Source organism: Dipteris shenzhenensis, chromosome 23 (assembly GCF_047967505.1).
Source record: "Dipteris shenzhenensis isolate YYH24624 ecotype China chromosome 23, Dip_SZ_1.0, whole genome shotgun sequence".
NCBI lineage: Eukaryota > Viridiplantae > Streptophyta > Polypodiopsida > Gleicheniales > Dipteridaceae > Dipteris > Dipteris shenzhenensis.
In genome coordinates this window covers 37,852,020-37,868,154 of record NC_141618.1, presented here as the reverse complement: position 1 = coordinate 37,868,154, position 16,135 = coordinate 37,852,020, and the positions used below count along the sequence as shown (strand labels likewise).

General features: G+C 41.9%; 1 protein-coding gene across 1 annotated transcript; it reads left to right on the top strand.

Annotated features, from left to right (window-relative positions):
* The first annotated feature begins 938 nt into the window (after nt 1-938).
* On the top strand, nt 939-12,218 carry LOC147887342 (uncharacterized). Its single transcript, XM_087394283.1, has 3 exons — nt 939-1,217; nt 2,384-3,164; nt 12,122-12,218. Exons 1-3 carry the CDS (start codon nt 1,001-1,003, stop codon nt 12,216-12,218), a joined length of 1,095 nt encoding a protein of 364 aa, XP_087250409.1. The 5' UTR covers nt 939-1,000.
* Nucleotides 12,219-16,135: the final 3,917 nt, after the last annotated feature.

The window sequence follows — 16,135 nt, the reverse complement described above, 5'->3', positions numbered from 1 at the left end:
CATCGATTCGAAGTCAATTCTTTAAAGTTACGATCACAATGGATTCTTCTTTTCAAGACCTTTCAAACGAGTACCCATGTTTTATAGTTCCAAGTTGATTTTGACCATGAAATTTTCTTAACAAGAATCTTTCTTTAAGTATCATTCCCGCCCGCTCAACCTTTAAAGTATCATTCCCACCCGCTCAACCTTTAAATTTACATTCCAACTTCTTTCTCTTAGTTAAAGTCCTTAAAGTACCTATTTTTTGAAGGGATTAAATTTACAAACATTTTTAAGGCTTAGGAGATTTAACTTACCTACATTCTAAAAATGCTAATGGGAATGCACACTAATGTGGACACTCAGTTGTGGACACTCAGTAAAGGGCCTTAACTAGTGCTCCCTAACTCGTTATAATGGGAATAATGTGAATAGCTTGTAGCTTAGTACTGCGACTAGCTTAGTAAAGATCACTGATAAGGAACTTAGTACTGTGAGTCCTGAAGGCCTAAGGAACGGAATCTCTAAATTCCGTGAGTCCAGCAAAGAAACGCTGTACGCCCACACAAGATTGATTGGAGCTGGCCGATGCGCGTGGGAAGGATCGTTCCCTCCGTGCACTGCTTCCCCCTGGCTGCTCTAGCTGGCTTCGACACGAGATCATGAAATGGAAAGTAAAAGAAATGAAGCCCAAAGGCTGCACGCACTGGGCTCTGTCAAGTTTATGGCGAGTATCGGTGCGAACGAATTCGTTCTAGCACGGGAGACGGACGTGGATGAGTTGGCCTGGAAAATCCGTGCTCTTGCAACCTCTTCTGCAACTATTATCGCATCCTTGTGAGTGCTTCACAGTTCATGCGCGCACCCGTGAACCGCTATGAATTTTTCTACCGCTGCAGGCCTATAAGTTGGCAATGGCTGTCCGGTTGCTTCCGGAACTCGGGGGTTTGCGACCCCGAGCCACGTTAACGCGTTCTACTAGTGTACGCTACTGAGGGAGGTGGAAGCAGTCATCAACATGGAGGAAGAAGCTACCTTTCGTCGTCAGAATTTGCTCCTTTTTATCTGTCTCATAGGCCTTGCTGCCCTGGTTCGGGCTGTAGAAGAACAGGCGAGTCTAGAAGATGAATTGTTCGAGTTCAAGTTTACGAGACCCAAGATAAATGCCAAAGGCCATGTATTCTGTGACCAATGCCAAGAGGGTCTCTCCGGGAAGAAGACCGTTCCACTAGAAGGTTGCAATTTCTGAACCCGTCCTTTCAGGAAGATCTGTCATTAGTTTTGGGCGTTGCTGGGGAGGCACTGTAGAATGAGAATATGGTTCTATGTGAAAAACTGCATGCATTCGTGCGTAAAAGAGTAATCTGCATTCGTGTCAGTGATTGAATCTCTTTCTGCTAAAATGAATGCTACAGATACTTGTCTTGCAGGGTTTAGGCCCAGACTTGCGACGGCGGTTTGAACTTCCGTTGCTTTTGATCGATGGGTTGAAATATCTGGAAATGCGTAGTTCTCCCGACTGTAGTCAGTTGTCTTCGTGTACTTGAAACCGTATTTTCAGAGCAGCTACATGCATGAATTCGTTGCCTCCCAGACAGCTTCGCGTCGTTGGAAGACTAAAACTACATAGCTTGGTTGTTAGTGCTCATAGAGCTGAGTTTGGCTTGCCTTTCGAACTTAAACGATATAACTAAGTGTTGCTTCTCATTCAGAAGTACTTAGTTTATACTCTGTTCAGAGTACGTCGTTCATACTCTGGAGCTAGTTTCCCGCACCCGTTAGTTTTCACGAGGTGAGGTTGTACCATTTTAAGTGCCTGTTCTCATTCAGTGAATGAATTTTATCCGACCGCATGCATGGTTGTTGCAAGATTGAAACGTGGACCAGTTTTTCCCGATAGCATTGAGCAGCCGGCTTGCCTTTCAAACTTGAACAGTATGACTGCTTGTTCTCAGTTAGAGCAGCGTAATTACGTTGCATGTTTTCTTGGTATTCTTCGATAGCATTGACTGCGTCCGTAAAACTGAAAGCATATGGAGAGTACGCGGAATTGCAGCTAAGCTGTTTTCAGAGAAGTTGAGCTCGAGCATATTGCATTTCATCAATCTGCATGCTTTCCATTTTCACAGTTTACAGAGGACAATGAGACGCACATAATCTTGCATTTCATAAGTGATTCGAAAAATGCATGCTTTCCATTTTCACAGTGCACAGATGACAAGTAGACGGAAATATGTGCGTTAAACGCAAGTGGTGTGCGTGCTTTGCTAACAGGCGGTAACGTCGGGAAGTTTTTTTCTTTTCTACACAAGGGTGTGCTTTGCCTGAATGTGCCATTGTTTTAGCTGGGTTCTAAATTATCGCTGCTAAATCTGGGGGTTGTTTTGATGGGTTTGGCCAGATGTGGAGGTGAGCGTGAAGTGCAGAGATCTCTACGGCTTTGTGACATTTGCTGCAGTGGGCTACACTGACCAGCATGGTGTTTTCAACATCCCCATGGATGAAATCCCCTCTATATTTGGCATTGTCGGCTGCAAGGCCACTCTCGTGCGAAGCATCGACTCAAAGTGTGACGTGGCCACCGACATTGGTAGCGGTCTGAAGGGTGCCCCCCTCGTCCTCAAGTCCAAGACACTGAAGCACGTCGTCTTCACTGCTGGCCCCTTCGCTTATATGCCTACTGATAGCCATGCCTTGTGTGACCCCGACAGCACCCATCATCGTCGAGCGGAGCTGCCTCCACCATCGCCCTCCGGTGCCACCTATCACTCCCCCCCCCCTCCTCCACCAGTCGACTCTTATAGATATGTATCCCCGCCTCCACCATCATCGTCCCCACCTCCACCCCCTCCTCCATTAGTCGACTCTTATCGATATGTATCCCCGCCTCCACCATCGTTGTCCCCAGCTCCACCTCCTTCACCATCCCTAGTGCCCCACCATTACTCCCCACCTCTGTCAGTGTCCCCACCCTACCATCACCACTCCCCACCACCACCTTCATCATCATCTGAAGCACCACCGCCCCCTTCACCCTACCACTACTCCCCACCTCCACCTCCACCCCCACCCCCTTCCCCTTTTCTATCTCCACCTTATCACCACTACTCTTCTCCACCCCCACCAGAACTCCATCCTCTGCCCCCCCCGCCCCCATCACCTCCCACGCCACCTCCCTATTGGTACAAGTCCCCTCCCCCCTCCCCATACTATTGGTACAAATCCCCACCTCCCCCTCTCCATAAATCCTTCTCACCCCTTGGATCTTACCACTCACCACCCCCTCCTCCTCCCATCTACCCTCACTTCCCACCTCCTTTCCACCGCCACAACCCATTTTACCAATATCGCTCCCCACCTCCACCTCCACCATCTTCTTTGACCCCCCCCCCATCCACTCCCTCCTTCCCTCCTCCTCCATCCTACCACTCTCCCTCACACCCTCCTCCAAATCATTCCCTACCACCCCCCTCTCCTAGCCCCACATATAAATCTCTCTCTCCTCCATTGTCTCCGTCTCTACCTCCACCTTACAAGCACATATCTCCTCCTCCGTTGTTGCTACCTCCTCCCTCTCCACCACCACCCTACCACTCCCCTTCTCCTCCACCGCCATTGTTTGACTACCACCATTCCCCACTGCCTTCCTTGCCTCCTTTCCCATACCCTCCACCTCCACCACCATTTTCTCCTCTCCTCCCTCCATCTCCACCACCATCCTACAAATATACATCACCACCTCCGCTATCCCCTCCGCCGCCTTATCAACATGTGTCGCCACCTCCACCATCTCCTCCCCCACCTTCTCCCTCTCCACCTCCTTATCACTATGTATCACCACCTCCACCATCTCCTCCCCCACCTTCTCCCTCTCCACCTCCTTATCACTATGTATCACCACCTCCACCATCTCCTCCCCCACCTACTCCCTCTCCACCTCCTTATCGCTATATATCGCCACCTCCACCATCTCCTCCCCCACCTTCTCCCTCTCCACCTCCTTATCGCTATATATTGCCACCTCCACCATCTCCTCCCCCACCTTCTCCCTCTCTGCCTCCTTATCAATATATATCACCACCTCCACCATCTCCTCCCTTACGTTCTCCATCTCCACCTCCACCACCACTATATAAAGATAAGTCACCACCACCTCCTTATCAATATATCTCACCACCTCCACCAGCCCCATCTCCACTGCCTTACAAGCACATTTCTCCACCACATGTACCATCCCCTTCACCACCATATAAGAAAAACTCAATATCTCCTCCCTCATCTCCATCGCCATATAGATATATATCACCACCTCCACCTATCTATTAGCCTAAAGGAATTTCTTATTTGATGCTCAAAGAAGGAGTGTCATTCATCCTTTGTATTGATATAAAAAGGCTTGATGTTGAAATGTCAAAATCAATAGCAATGAATAGGTAGTGTGAGGCAAACCCAATCAAGTGTTGATGAGGATATGGATTGCATGAGAAAAAATATTTTCTTGGTTTCACCTATCCTTGTAGTTGCAAAAGCAAAGCACTATCAATGGAGGTAGCATGGAAGGGAAAAATTCCATGCCTAATAAAGAATTTTCTTGGTCACTATGAGGTGATTGTATTACTTTTCACAAAAAGGGGGGAGGGGGTCACTCTTTGAATGTGCACATAGCATATAAAAGCAAGCATGCATATTAAATACCCCTATAGTTGAAAATTTACATGTTTCCACAAATGTGTTAACTCCCTTCAATAAATGTACATGTTTCAAACTTGAAATTATACTCTCTATACATTTAAAAAAAATAAATTATGTATGGTGGGTATTTGTTTAATTTTCTGAAGCATATATATGCCATCGAAGTCACTAAATTCAAAGAATCCCCTACTTTTCTCAAACATGTTATGTTACAATTCTAGAGAGTGAAATTCTTGAGTACTACTTGTTGCATCTTCCATTCTCTACATGGAGTAAATTCCTTTTCAATGCATCATAAACAAATTGTTGAACAATCCAAAAATTTAGGATACAAATATACTTCTTTTTGTAACAAGATGTTAACAAATCTTACACTTTCGGAATCCATTTTTAATTAACTTAGAATTTTGGTATTGTTGCTTTTGTTAGATGGCTTGTTTTAAAATGTTAAAAAATTACAACCTTTCGAATACTCGTGTGATCCACCCGGATCCCACTCGACGCACCGAGGTCTTCAACTCTTCCGAAAACTAGTCTTACGAGACAAAAATAATGAGAGATATTATCTATGTCTTAAGGCAAGGGAAGCCTTGGCAAGGAAAAAAATAAACTTGGTGATTTAGTTTTTAATTAGGCCCAAAACATTGCCTAAAGCTAGGCACAAAACTCGGGGTGGGGAGAAAATTTCACCTCATAAAAAGGTAGTATACCACATGCATTCAAAACTTTGGGTTTTTAATTCAAGTTTAGAAAAATAATGTAAAGGATGCGAGATAGGTGGCATATTCAACTTGAAAGGAGGCAATAATTGGGCTTATGGAAAGTTAGACAAAGTTTAGGAGAACGAATAGGAAAAAAGTTTCTTATAGGAATGAGATTAACCCCTTTCTCACAAACATTGAATGCTAAGTACCCATTTTTAAACGGTGACTCGTGAGCTTCTTAAAAACGCTAAGTTCCCCCCCCAAAAAAAAACACATGCGCATGCAAGTATACACACAACCACATATATGTATGTATGTATCCATGTATGCATACACACACACATGTATGTAGGTATGCATGTATGTATGTATGCATGCATGCATGCATGTATGTGTGTGTGTGTGTGAGTGTATGATTTCACTTAAAAAAAAAAAAGTGTGTACGTATGTCTGGTATGTATGTATGTATGTGTGTGTGTGTGTGTGTGTGTGTGTGTGTGTGTGTGTGTGTGCATGAATGCATGCATAAATATATATAGTTCTTCATTAATATATATGCATCACTTAGGGATGAATGAGAGTGCTCTCAATGGAAGCAAGAACAGAAGAGGGAGAGAGAGAAATAGAGAGCCACACAAGTTTTGGTGGGTGCAGAACACCCTAATCTTCTTTTTCATTCATTTATATATGTGTTTGAGTATTGTACATAACCGAGGTAAAGGCACAGTGACCTTTAACCCCCACAACCTCCCACTTAAAGGACAATGTGCCTTTAAGGGAGAACAACCAGTGAGCATATTATCCAATGCCCATCAATACACGAGAATACTTAAACCGCTGACTAGGTAGACTCTTCGTCAGCATATCTACAGGGTCATCATCTGTATGAACCTTGACAAGCTCTATGCGCTTGTCCTCAAGTACCTCCCTGATGAAATGGTACGTGACCTCAATGTGTTTGTTCTTTGCATGAAAGATCGAATTCTGTGCTAGCTGAATAGCACTCATGGAATCACTATGCAATGTCGGTACACCTGTATGAATCCCCAAATCTCCCACTAGCCGATCAAGCCATATAGCCTTCTTGCAATCCTCTGTGGCTGCAACATACTCAGCCTCTGTGGTAGACAAAGCAACACAATTCTGTGCGCGAGACATCCACGACACTGCACCACCTACAAAGTTGAACACATAACCAGAAGTGGATCTCCTACTATCCACATGCCCTGCATAGTCTGAATCTGTGTACCCAAGTACACGCATGTCTCCTTTACCAAAGCAGATGCACATCTCCTTGGTACCCTTCATGTACCTCATGATGCACTTAACTGCCTCCCAATGTCTCTTTCCTGGATTAGCCATATACCGGCTAACAACTCCCACTACAAATGCAATGTTTGTTCTAGTACCTATCATAGCATACATAAGACTCCCAACTGCTGATGCATAAGGAACCTTAGCCATCATGGCCCTCTCCTCATCTGATTTGGGACTATCTGTATGACTCAATTTCACATATGGAGGAAATGGAGTACTCATTTCCTTCCCCCCCTCTATATTGAAATGCTGCAATACTTTTGTAACATACTCCTTCTGTGAAAGCCAAAGGAGTTTCCTACTCCGATGACGCGTGATGCGCATACCAAGAATATGACCTGCAAGTCCCAAATCCTTCATATCAAAGGCCTCATGCAATTTGGCCTTTAATGCATCTAGCTCATAAGTATTCTTGCTAGCCAATAACATATCATCCACATATAGTGCCAGGATTATCAGGGTATTATCCTTAGCCATTTTAGTGTAGAGGCAATGATCAATTTCACTCCTTCTAAAACCCTGCGACCGAATGAAAGCATCAAACTTCTGATACCATTCTCTAGGCACTTGCTTGAGACCATAAAGACTCTTGTTCAACTTGCAAACTAAATGTTCTTTGCCCTTTTCTTCAAAGCCTTCCGGTTGCACCATGTAAATTTCCTCATGCAAATCCCCATGCAAGAAAGCTGTCTTGACGTCCATCTGCATAAGCTCCATATCCTCTGCTACCACTAGTCCAAGCATACATCTAAGTGTGGTCATCTTCACAACCGGAGAGAATATCTCATGAACCCTTTAGCGACCAAATGGGCCTTGTACCTAGACACATCATCACCTGTGACCTTCATCTTGTAGACCGTTTACATGCCAATGCTTTTTTTCCATATGGCAAAGAAACCAAGTCCCAAGTCTTATTCTTCATAAGTGAACTCATGTCTAATTGCATAGCATACTCCCACTTGCATTGACTTTCGCGCATCATAGCCTCTCTGTAGCAAGAAGGCTCCCCGCAATAAATAAGCATCACATAGTCTACCCTTGGAACAAACCTATTAGGCGGTCTAGACACTCTAGATGATCGTATCAAGGGCATTTCAGCTTGCTGTCCCACCTGCATATCAGCCACATTTGGCTCATCATTTCCACTAATAGATGATCCATCATCTACCCTTGATTGTATACCTATGGGAGTCTTTGGTGGTACCATTTCTTGCACATTTGGTGCATGGACAACTTGCTGTCTATCAACATATGCAGGTGGATTCACATCCTGGAAAGTGATTCTCCTCATTTCAACATCCCTCATGGGTGCCTTATGCATCTTCTTCTAATTGAAGACTACATCATGGCTGAGTATGATCTTCTTTGCTTCTGGATCCTAGAGACGATAGCCCATCTCTCCACTTTGACCATAACCCAGAAAGATGCATTTCCTAGACTTAGGATCTAGCTTCTTTCAAAGCTCTTTTGGCACATGTGCATATGCCTCACACCCAAATATACGCAAATGAGAGTAAGAGGGCTTCTTGCCACTCCATGCCTCTTCAAGAATACCACCATCCAAACTCTTACTAGGTGATCTATTGATCACATGCACTGCAGTCTTCATTGCCTCAGCCCAAAAACTACCAGAAAGACTTGCATTGGAAAGCATGCATTGCAACCTTTCTTGAATGGTATGGTTCATCTTTTCTGCAATTGGATTTTGCTTTAGAGTACGAGGGGATGTGAGCTCCCTCTTAATCCCACGTGTATCGCAGAAATGCTAAAAGTCATGAGAGAGATACTCTCCACCATTGTTAGTCCATAGGCATTTAAGCGTTCTACCTGATTGATTCTCAACCAAGGCCAGCCATTTTTGAAATACCTGGAACACATCACTCTTTCGAGCTATAGCATAAGCCCACACTTTCCTAGTTACATCATCAATGAATGTCACATAGTATTCAGCCCCGCCTAATGAACATGTAGGCATGGGATCACATACGTCTGAATGCACCAAATCAAGCTCTTCAAACTCTTTTTTTCCCCTTCTTTTATGGGTTGATTTAGTCTGCTTCCCATAGAGACAGTGCTCACAAAATTCCAAATCAGAGAAACTCAAATGCGATACATAACCCAAATGGCATAAGAGTGTCATTCCATTCTGGCTCATGTGCCCCAACTTGCAATGCCACAAAGAAGTGCTTGGCTGCTCGGTTATTGCAACAACATGATCAAATACCCCTGATACATGTAAGGGATACAAAGTCCCACACTTGGCACCCCTGGCCAAAAGCATAGAGCCCTTCTGAATTTTCCAACTCTGAAAGCCAAAAGTGGTGTAAAAACCAGCATCATCTAGCTGACCCACTGAAATAAGACTCTTGGTCAACTTAGGCACATGTCAAAATAGATGCAGACCCATTTGCAAAAGAAAACTTTATGTCACCTACTCCCATTATGTCACATGCATAGTCATTTCCAATATGCACACAACCTGTCTTTCCACTGTCATAAGTGGAGAACCATTCCCTATAGGGAGTAACATGGAATGAAGCACCAGAATCCAAAATCCAATCCTAGGAATATGCATCATCTGAAGTGGTAAGCAACTCTGCAGATAAACTAGACATAAAGAGAACATCATTGTCACTATCATGTGTGACTACATTGATCTCCTCGATCTTCACTTTTCCTTTGTCCTCCCTTGGATTCTCTTCCTTTTGATTTGCACCCCAATTTGCATTCTTTTTCTTATCCTTTTGCTCTCTTTTCATCTTGTAGTAATCCTTTTTCATATGGCCCTTCTTGCCATAGTGGTAACACTCAATGTTCCATGCCCTGGATTTGCTACGAGACTTCCCTCTTTCTTGGGACTTCCCCCTGAACTGTGATCTACCCCTTTGCACATTTAAGGCTGCATCCTGCTTGTTGCCGTCCATAGACTTCCGTCTAATCTCCTCGGCCAACAAGCTACCCACAACATCATCAAATTTCAGTACTCCACCAGGTGCAGAGTTACTGACAGCTATACGGAAGGTATCCCATGAGGATGGCAATGAACATAAGAGAAATATTGCCTTAGTCTCCGCATCAAAATTCATCTTCTGAGCCTAAAGCTGGCTGAAAATAATATTGAATTCATTCAAGTGAGAAGCAATGGAGACCCCTTCCTTCATTTGTAGCTCAAACAACCTCTTCATGAGGTAAACTTTATTAGAGGCAGTTTCCTTCTCATAAGTGGCACACAGTTTCTTCTACAAATCTTCCGTAGTCTACTCATTTACTACTGTGAAATAAACTAACTCTGCAAGATGAAGTCTAATAGTAGACTTTGCTAATGCATCCAACTCATTCCAATCATCCTCAAACATATTTGCAAGCTTAGCTTCAATCCTTACCAAGGGATTTAATCTGCTTCTTTTGAATAAGCACATCCCTTATCTGTTCTTTCCATAAAGAAAAGTTTGTCCCATCAAACTTTTTAATGTTGAAAAACTCCTTTTCAGACATGGAAGAGGATGCCATGATGCAAATAAAGCAAAATCCCAAATACTAGTGCTGCAAGAGAGAATCACACCAAATACTAGGTGCACCCAAATGTGTATGCCACAATCTTGCCACAATAGATTCAAACGTCACCAAAACTCAAAGCTCAAAGCATCAAAAGATCCAGCTAACTCATGTGCATGTACTATGCATCCATATGAGCAAATCTGGCCCAAAAGAAAATGCCAACTGCAATGGCAATCCAAAATGCCAATAAGTGCCAAATGGCTCAAGCATAAACACCATCCATGGGCATATGCATCAATAATATCTCATCCAAGATAGCATAACACTATCAGTGCATCACCTGAAATGTGTCAAAGCTATCCCTCAACATAAAATAGCATCCATGTGCAAAGCGTCCATAAAAATAGCATCCCACAAGGCAATTTGGGCCTATCAGCACATCCAATAAGGATCACAATGCATTCAAATGGCCTATAAATCATCCACTGCAACCCAATGCACGCCATGAATGAGCGCACATGGCTGAAACTGTAACCAGAGTGATCTGCATAAGGTATGCTCAAGAAATCATGGTCCCACGGAAAAGACCGCTACTGAAAATAGAACCTGAGATGCCTCAAAACATGGGTGCTATTGCATAATTAGACTTAGCAAAAAAATCTGCAAATATCTCTCTTCTGCTGGAACATTAAAATCCCAACCGATGAGTGAGAAATGGGAGTTAACATTTATCCACTGCCATGTGGCATAAATCTAAGGTTTCAAAACCTTAGAATGAAAAATGCATAATAGAGAGACGAAATCGAATACACAAAGATCTATAACTCAGAAAATACTCCACCGAATCGTGTAAGAATTGACAAGTAGGGGTTTTTGGGTGTATGAAACGCAATGGGATAGATGGTTTTGGAAACCATGGTCTCAATCACTGGGTCCAACACACGGACTGAAAAACGTTTTTAGAAATAGAGCTATTTGTAAACTCCACTGGAGTGCGAATGATGAGCAACATAGAAGTTTTAGGACCTCCTGAGTCCACTGGAACTGACAAATCTGCAAATGGTTGCTCCAAACTTGAGTTCTAACACTTGGGCAGAAAAACGTAGGAACTGATACAGTGAGTCAGAAATCCAATGAAATGATCCTAGATTCAAGAATGACGGTGTTTGCAAGCTCCTAAAGTGAAGTGGATACCAAAAGCAAGCAATAGTTGTCTCTACAAGTCAATATAGAGTCTCTGTCATCGAATGGAATAGGGAAAAGCTCAAAAAACGACTTTTTCTTTGAAAACACTTAACAGGCTCTCAAAACCACTTCACAAAGCCAAAGTGACTTTTCCAAATGTTCCTCCAAGGTCTCTGCATACTCGGATGCAAGTAAAGTCACCTACAAAGCTTCCCACAGAGCTTCTCCTTCCTCCCATAGAGCTGCTAAGCTTCCAGGCATTCGTGCATGCTCAGCTAGATCACTCGGGCTCTGATACCAGTTGAGAGTGCTCTCAACGGAAGTAAGAACGGAGGAGGGAGAGAGAGAAACAGAGAGCCACACAAGTTTTGGTGGGTGCAGAACACCCTAATCTTCTTTTTCATTCATTTATATATGTGTTTGAGTATTGTACATAACCGAGGTAAAGGCACAGTGACCTTTAACCCCCACAATGAAGAGCTGTACCATCTTTTGATTCAGGAGATGCAAAGTTGTCCTCTATGTTTATTTGCCTACTGTCGTTGTTTGAGCTATCTTGCTTCTCATCTGTCAATGTAATTGTGTAGCTAAAGTAAGTTGATAAATACTCAATGCGATGAGGAGTATCAATGATTATCACATCAACACCCTTCCACAGTATTGCCACTGTAGCTAGCCCCATTCCAAATAGTGCAACATCCCAACCTCTTAGCTGGTAAGCTTTTGCCATATCTTTGATCAAGGAAGGATGCTTTGGCTGGTGACTCTAAAGAGAAGGGTGATTTTCAGTGTTTCAAATCTCTTGGAAAAAAAGTCCAAGAGTCTTATGGGAAACTTTAAATGGTAGCCAGTCACCCTTATTCATGAATGCAACTATCATCGGTTTCATGATTTTAATGGCAACACCACCTATATAATTATGTTCATGCTGCAACAACATACCATGCAACACATTTCGGAGGACTCCTCTAAAATTCGATGTAGATGTTAATCTGACATGTAATGCATCCCATTGTGCATTGTGATAAAAAGGACACAATTTGATCTTTGTTAATGTGCCATGGGACCTTGTATCACAACTAGTATGAGCTCAATAATGGTTGATACTAAAAGATCCTAAAGCTCATCAGAGAAAAACATGCATGGAGTTTTCCAAGGATCACTACCCATTTCCTCAAATTTCTCTGCATCGATTCCCTTAACATCATTACAAGGCACAGGCCCTTTTTCGATGGAAATACCGACCTTTTTTATACTAAAAAGTCCTTTTTTGACGAGCGCAAAAACGTCGCGATTATTGTCAAAAAAGAACGATCGCTATATAAGCGTCGCTATATAGCGACACTAATAGATGTCACTATATAGCGACACTGATAAATGTTGCTATATAGCAATGATTAATAGAAGCTTAAAAAAAACATTAGTGGGGCTAAACAGGGTCACAACAAGCCCTGTTTTGCCCCACTAATGTTTTTTTTAAGTAATTCAAAAGAATGTTGTTTGTTATGAAATTTCCTTTGTGAAAAGGATGATACAAAATTGCTCAAACGAGCCGAGTGACAGAAGCATATACATGTCAAAGATATACAACATTGTTTGTTACAAAATTACCCTTTCAAAAGAGAGGAGAAAAGAAGAAAAGAGGGAAAAAAAAAGAAAAAGAGAGAAAGCATATGCTTATGAAAAGAAGAGAAAAGAAAATGAAAGAGAGGAAATAAGAGAGGGAAAAAGAAGGGAAAGAAGAGAAAGGAAGAGGGGAAAAGAGAAGGAAAAAAGAGAGGGGAAAAGCATATGAGCATATGAGCATATGCTCATGAATAAGCATAAGCATAGGCAAATGCATATGCTTACGAAAAGAATAGAAGAGAGGATGAAAGAGAGGAAATAAGAGAGGGGAAAAGAAGAGAAAGAAGATGAGAAAAGAGAAAGAAAAAAGAGAGGGGAAAAGCATATGAGCATATGAGCATATGCTCATGCATAAGGATAAGCATATGAGCATAAGCATAGGCAAATGCATATGCTTATGACTCGCTTATGAAAAGAAGAGAAAAGAGGATGAAAGAGAGGAAATAAGAGAAGGGAAAAGAAGAGAAGGAAGAGGAAGGAAGAGGGGGAAAAAGAATGAAAAAAGAAAGGGGAAAAGAAGAAAAGAGAGGGAAAAAGAGAAAGCATATGCATATGCTTATGCATGAGCATATGAGCATATGCTCATGCATAAGCATAGGCAAATGCATATGCTTATGAAAAGAGGAGAAAAGATGATGAAACAGAGGAAATAAGAGAGGGAAAAGAAGATAAGGAAGAGGGAAAAAGAGAAGAAAAAAAGAGAGGGGAAAAGCATATGAGCATATGAGCATATGCTCATGCATAAGCATAAGCATATGAGCATAAGCATGGGCAAATGCATATGCTTATGAAAAGAAGACAAAAGAGGATGAAAGAGAGGAAATAAGAGAGGGGAAAAGAAGAGGAGGAAGAGGAAGGAAGAGGGGAAAAGAGAATGAAAAAAGAGAGGGGAAAAGAAGAAAAGAGAGGAAGAAGAGGAAATAAGAGAGGGAGGGAAAAAGGGGGCAAAAGAGGGATGAAAAGAGGAAAAGAGGGGAAGAAGAGGGAACAAGAGAAGAGAGGGGAAGAAAGGGTTCCTACACCCATCACTACAGTTGGCTCGATGGATATTGTTGCTACAAGAATTCCATTACTGAGTGATATATACACACGAAAAACAACACTAAGTGGCAGATTACTTGAGTAGATTAAAATAGGAGAAATCCTAGGTGGGGGTGTTCCAGTTGCCATGGGATCCAGAATCCTGGATGAAACCTCCAAACAAGTATAAAGATAAAATCATGATGAAAGAGTTTGGCCCACAGATTCACTCAAAGGGATATTTTCTTATGAAAAATGCATAGGGAGAGTAGTGCAAGGAGAAATGCCTATGGTTTTCAGAGAGGGTTTTACTTCTAACAAAGTATGATTATTTTTCCTTTGATCAATTATGCACTGATGCATTATTCTAAAATGGGCCATGAGGTAAATAGATATTTGTGAAGAGAGTTTGGGAGAGATTACCAACAAAGGCAAGAGGAGAAGTGTTCAGCACAACAAAATCCATTTAATTTTGTTTGCATTATTTGTTCAAATCTGTGATGTTCCCAGACCTTGGTAATGCATCCCAAAAGCTTTTGAAGAGAAAGCAGAAGTCAAGGTGAAAACCTTGCAGGAGTCAAAAGACCAAGAACAGATGGAAGTATTACTAATGGAAGGGTACATAGATGTAGAAATTCGAGAGTATATGGCTAATAAGGAAAAAGGGCTACACGAACCACTGGATGTCCTCAAGATTTAAGAAGATCATGCTGAAAGGCCAAAGATTAATAGAAAAATAGTCAGGGTAAAAAATACACTAAACAGGTCCAACGACCCAATTTAGAAAATAAAGAAAATTTTATTTCCAACATCCACAAAATAGAAAGATTTAGAGTAGATGTCAGAGAAGGAATGATAGAAACAAGATGAGATATACATGCCACTGAATGATGCAATGTAGGAATGCTAGAACAATGAACTAAGCAGATGGATGAAATTTCGCCAAAACAACCAAAAGAACCTTGCATCACCACAGGAAGGGAACCAGGCCCTTGAAATATATTCAGAAGTTGAACCCCTAGAATAGGCATATATTTCATATGACAAAGCAAGAAAGGAATTGGAATAATTGGAGGAGTTTCACAAATAGGAGGAACACAGAAGTGTTCAGATGCAATCAATATACAAAGAATGGAACATTTTGAAGAAGAATAATATATTTTGGGGCATCAAGTTGTAAGACTCCAAGAAGATTTACGGTTTAAATGTCAAGAGATGAAAATCATGTTAGAAAAATATAATGAGCTAAAGATAGCTATGGAATGGTCTGTAAGATAGTATAAAGAACAATTGGGAGAGAAGGATGCCACAGAGAGAAGGATGACAATTGGGAGAGAAGGATGCCATGGAGCACAGGTTATAGATCTAGTCCAAGGACATAACCCAACACGTGGGGGAAGAACTAGGTGAGCTTGCACATGCCAATAAAAGCTTAGTAGTTGAAAATATCATGCTCAAAGAGTAATCGGCAGTATTAAAACCTATGGAAGAACAACTCAAGTCCATGGTTGATGAATAAACTGAGATTGTGAGTAGTTTCATGCTAAGTTTGGAGGTTAAAAACCTGAACATACAAGTCACATATTATATGTCCAGTTTATGGGCTCAAATTTAAAACATACTAGTGCATCTGGAAAAACAACCCCTGCACATATGGGATCATCAAAAAGAGATTACATCGAGATTACATCAAATTTCCTTTTGAGAAAGCAGGTGGAAGAGTTACAGAAAGAAGTCTATATTTTGAAATCTAAGATCCCGGTGGTGGAAAGTTCGGGTTTGATAGATTCATTGACGGAAGAAGACCCACCTTTGGAAATTGAGGAGGGGGAATTCTCTTCACCATGGTTAACCTTGCCTTTTAAAACTTTACTGTCACAAAAATTTAGTATTCTTAGATTTTGCAGATCAAGAGAATCTAAAAATCAAGATAATTTGTTGATTGAGGATAGAAAGGCTGCAAAAATTTTGACTACAAGATTTCATGGTGCTACATTAGTTGAGTCTGTCTAAGTGAGGCTTAGTGCACACACATGCTAAAGTTCGGCACTAGTGGATCATCACCCTTGGTTGAAGAGTTTGCATGTCCATTTTGGAGAGTTTTCTTCCCA

Excerpts from the sequence above, each read along its gene's own strand:
- LOC147887342 (XM_087394283.1), top strand. The coding sequence starts at position 1,001 with ATGGAGGAAGAAGCTACCTTTCGTCGTCAGAATTTGCTCCTTTTTATC. Across the intron at positions 1,218-2,383 it reads GAAGACCGTTCCACTAGAAG|ATGTGGAGGTGAGCGTGAAG; the intron begins GTTGCAATTTCT and ends GGGTTTGGCCAG. Across the intron at positions 3,165-12,121 it reads CCCACGCCACCTCCCTATTG|GAAGGATGCTTTGGCTGGTG; the intron begins GTACAAGTCCCC and ends TCTTTGATCAAG.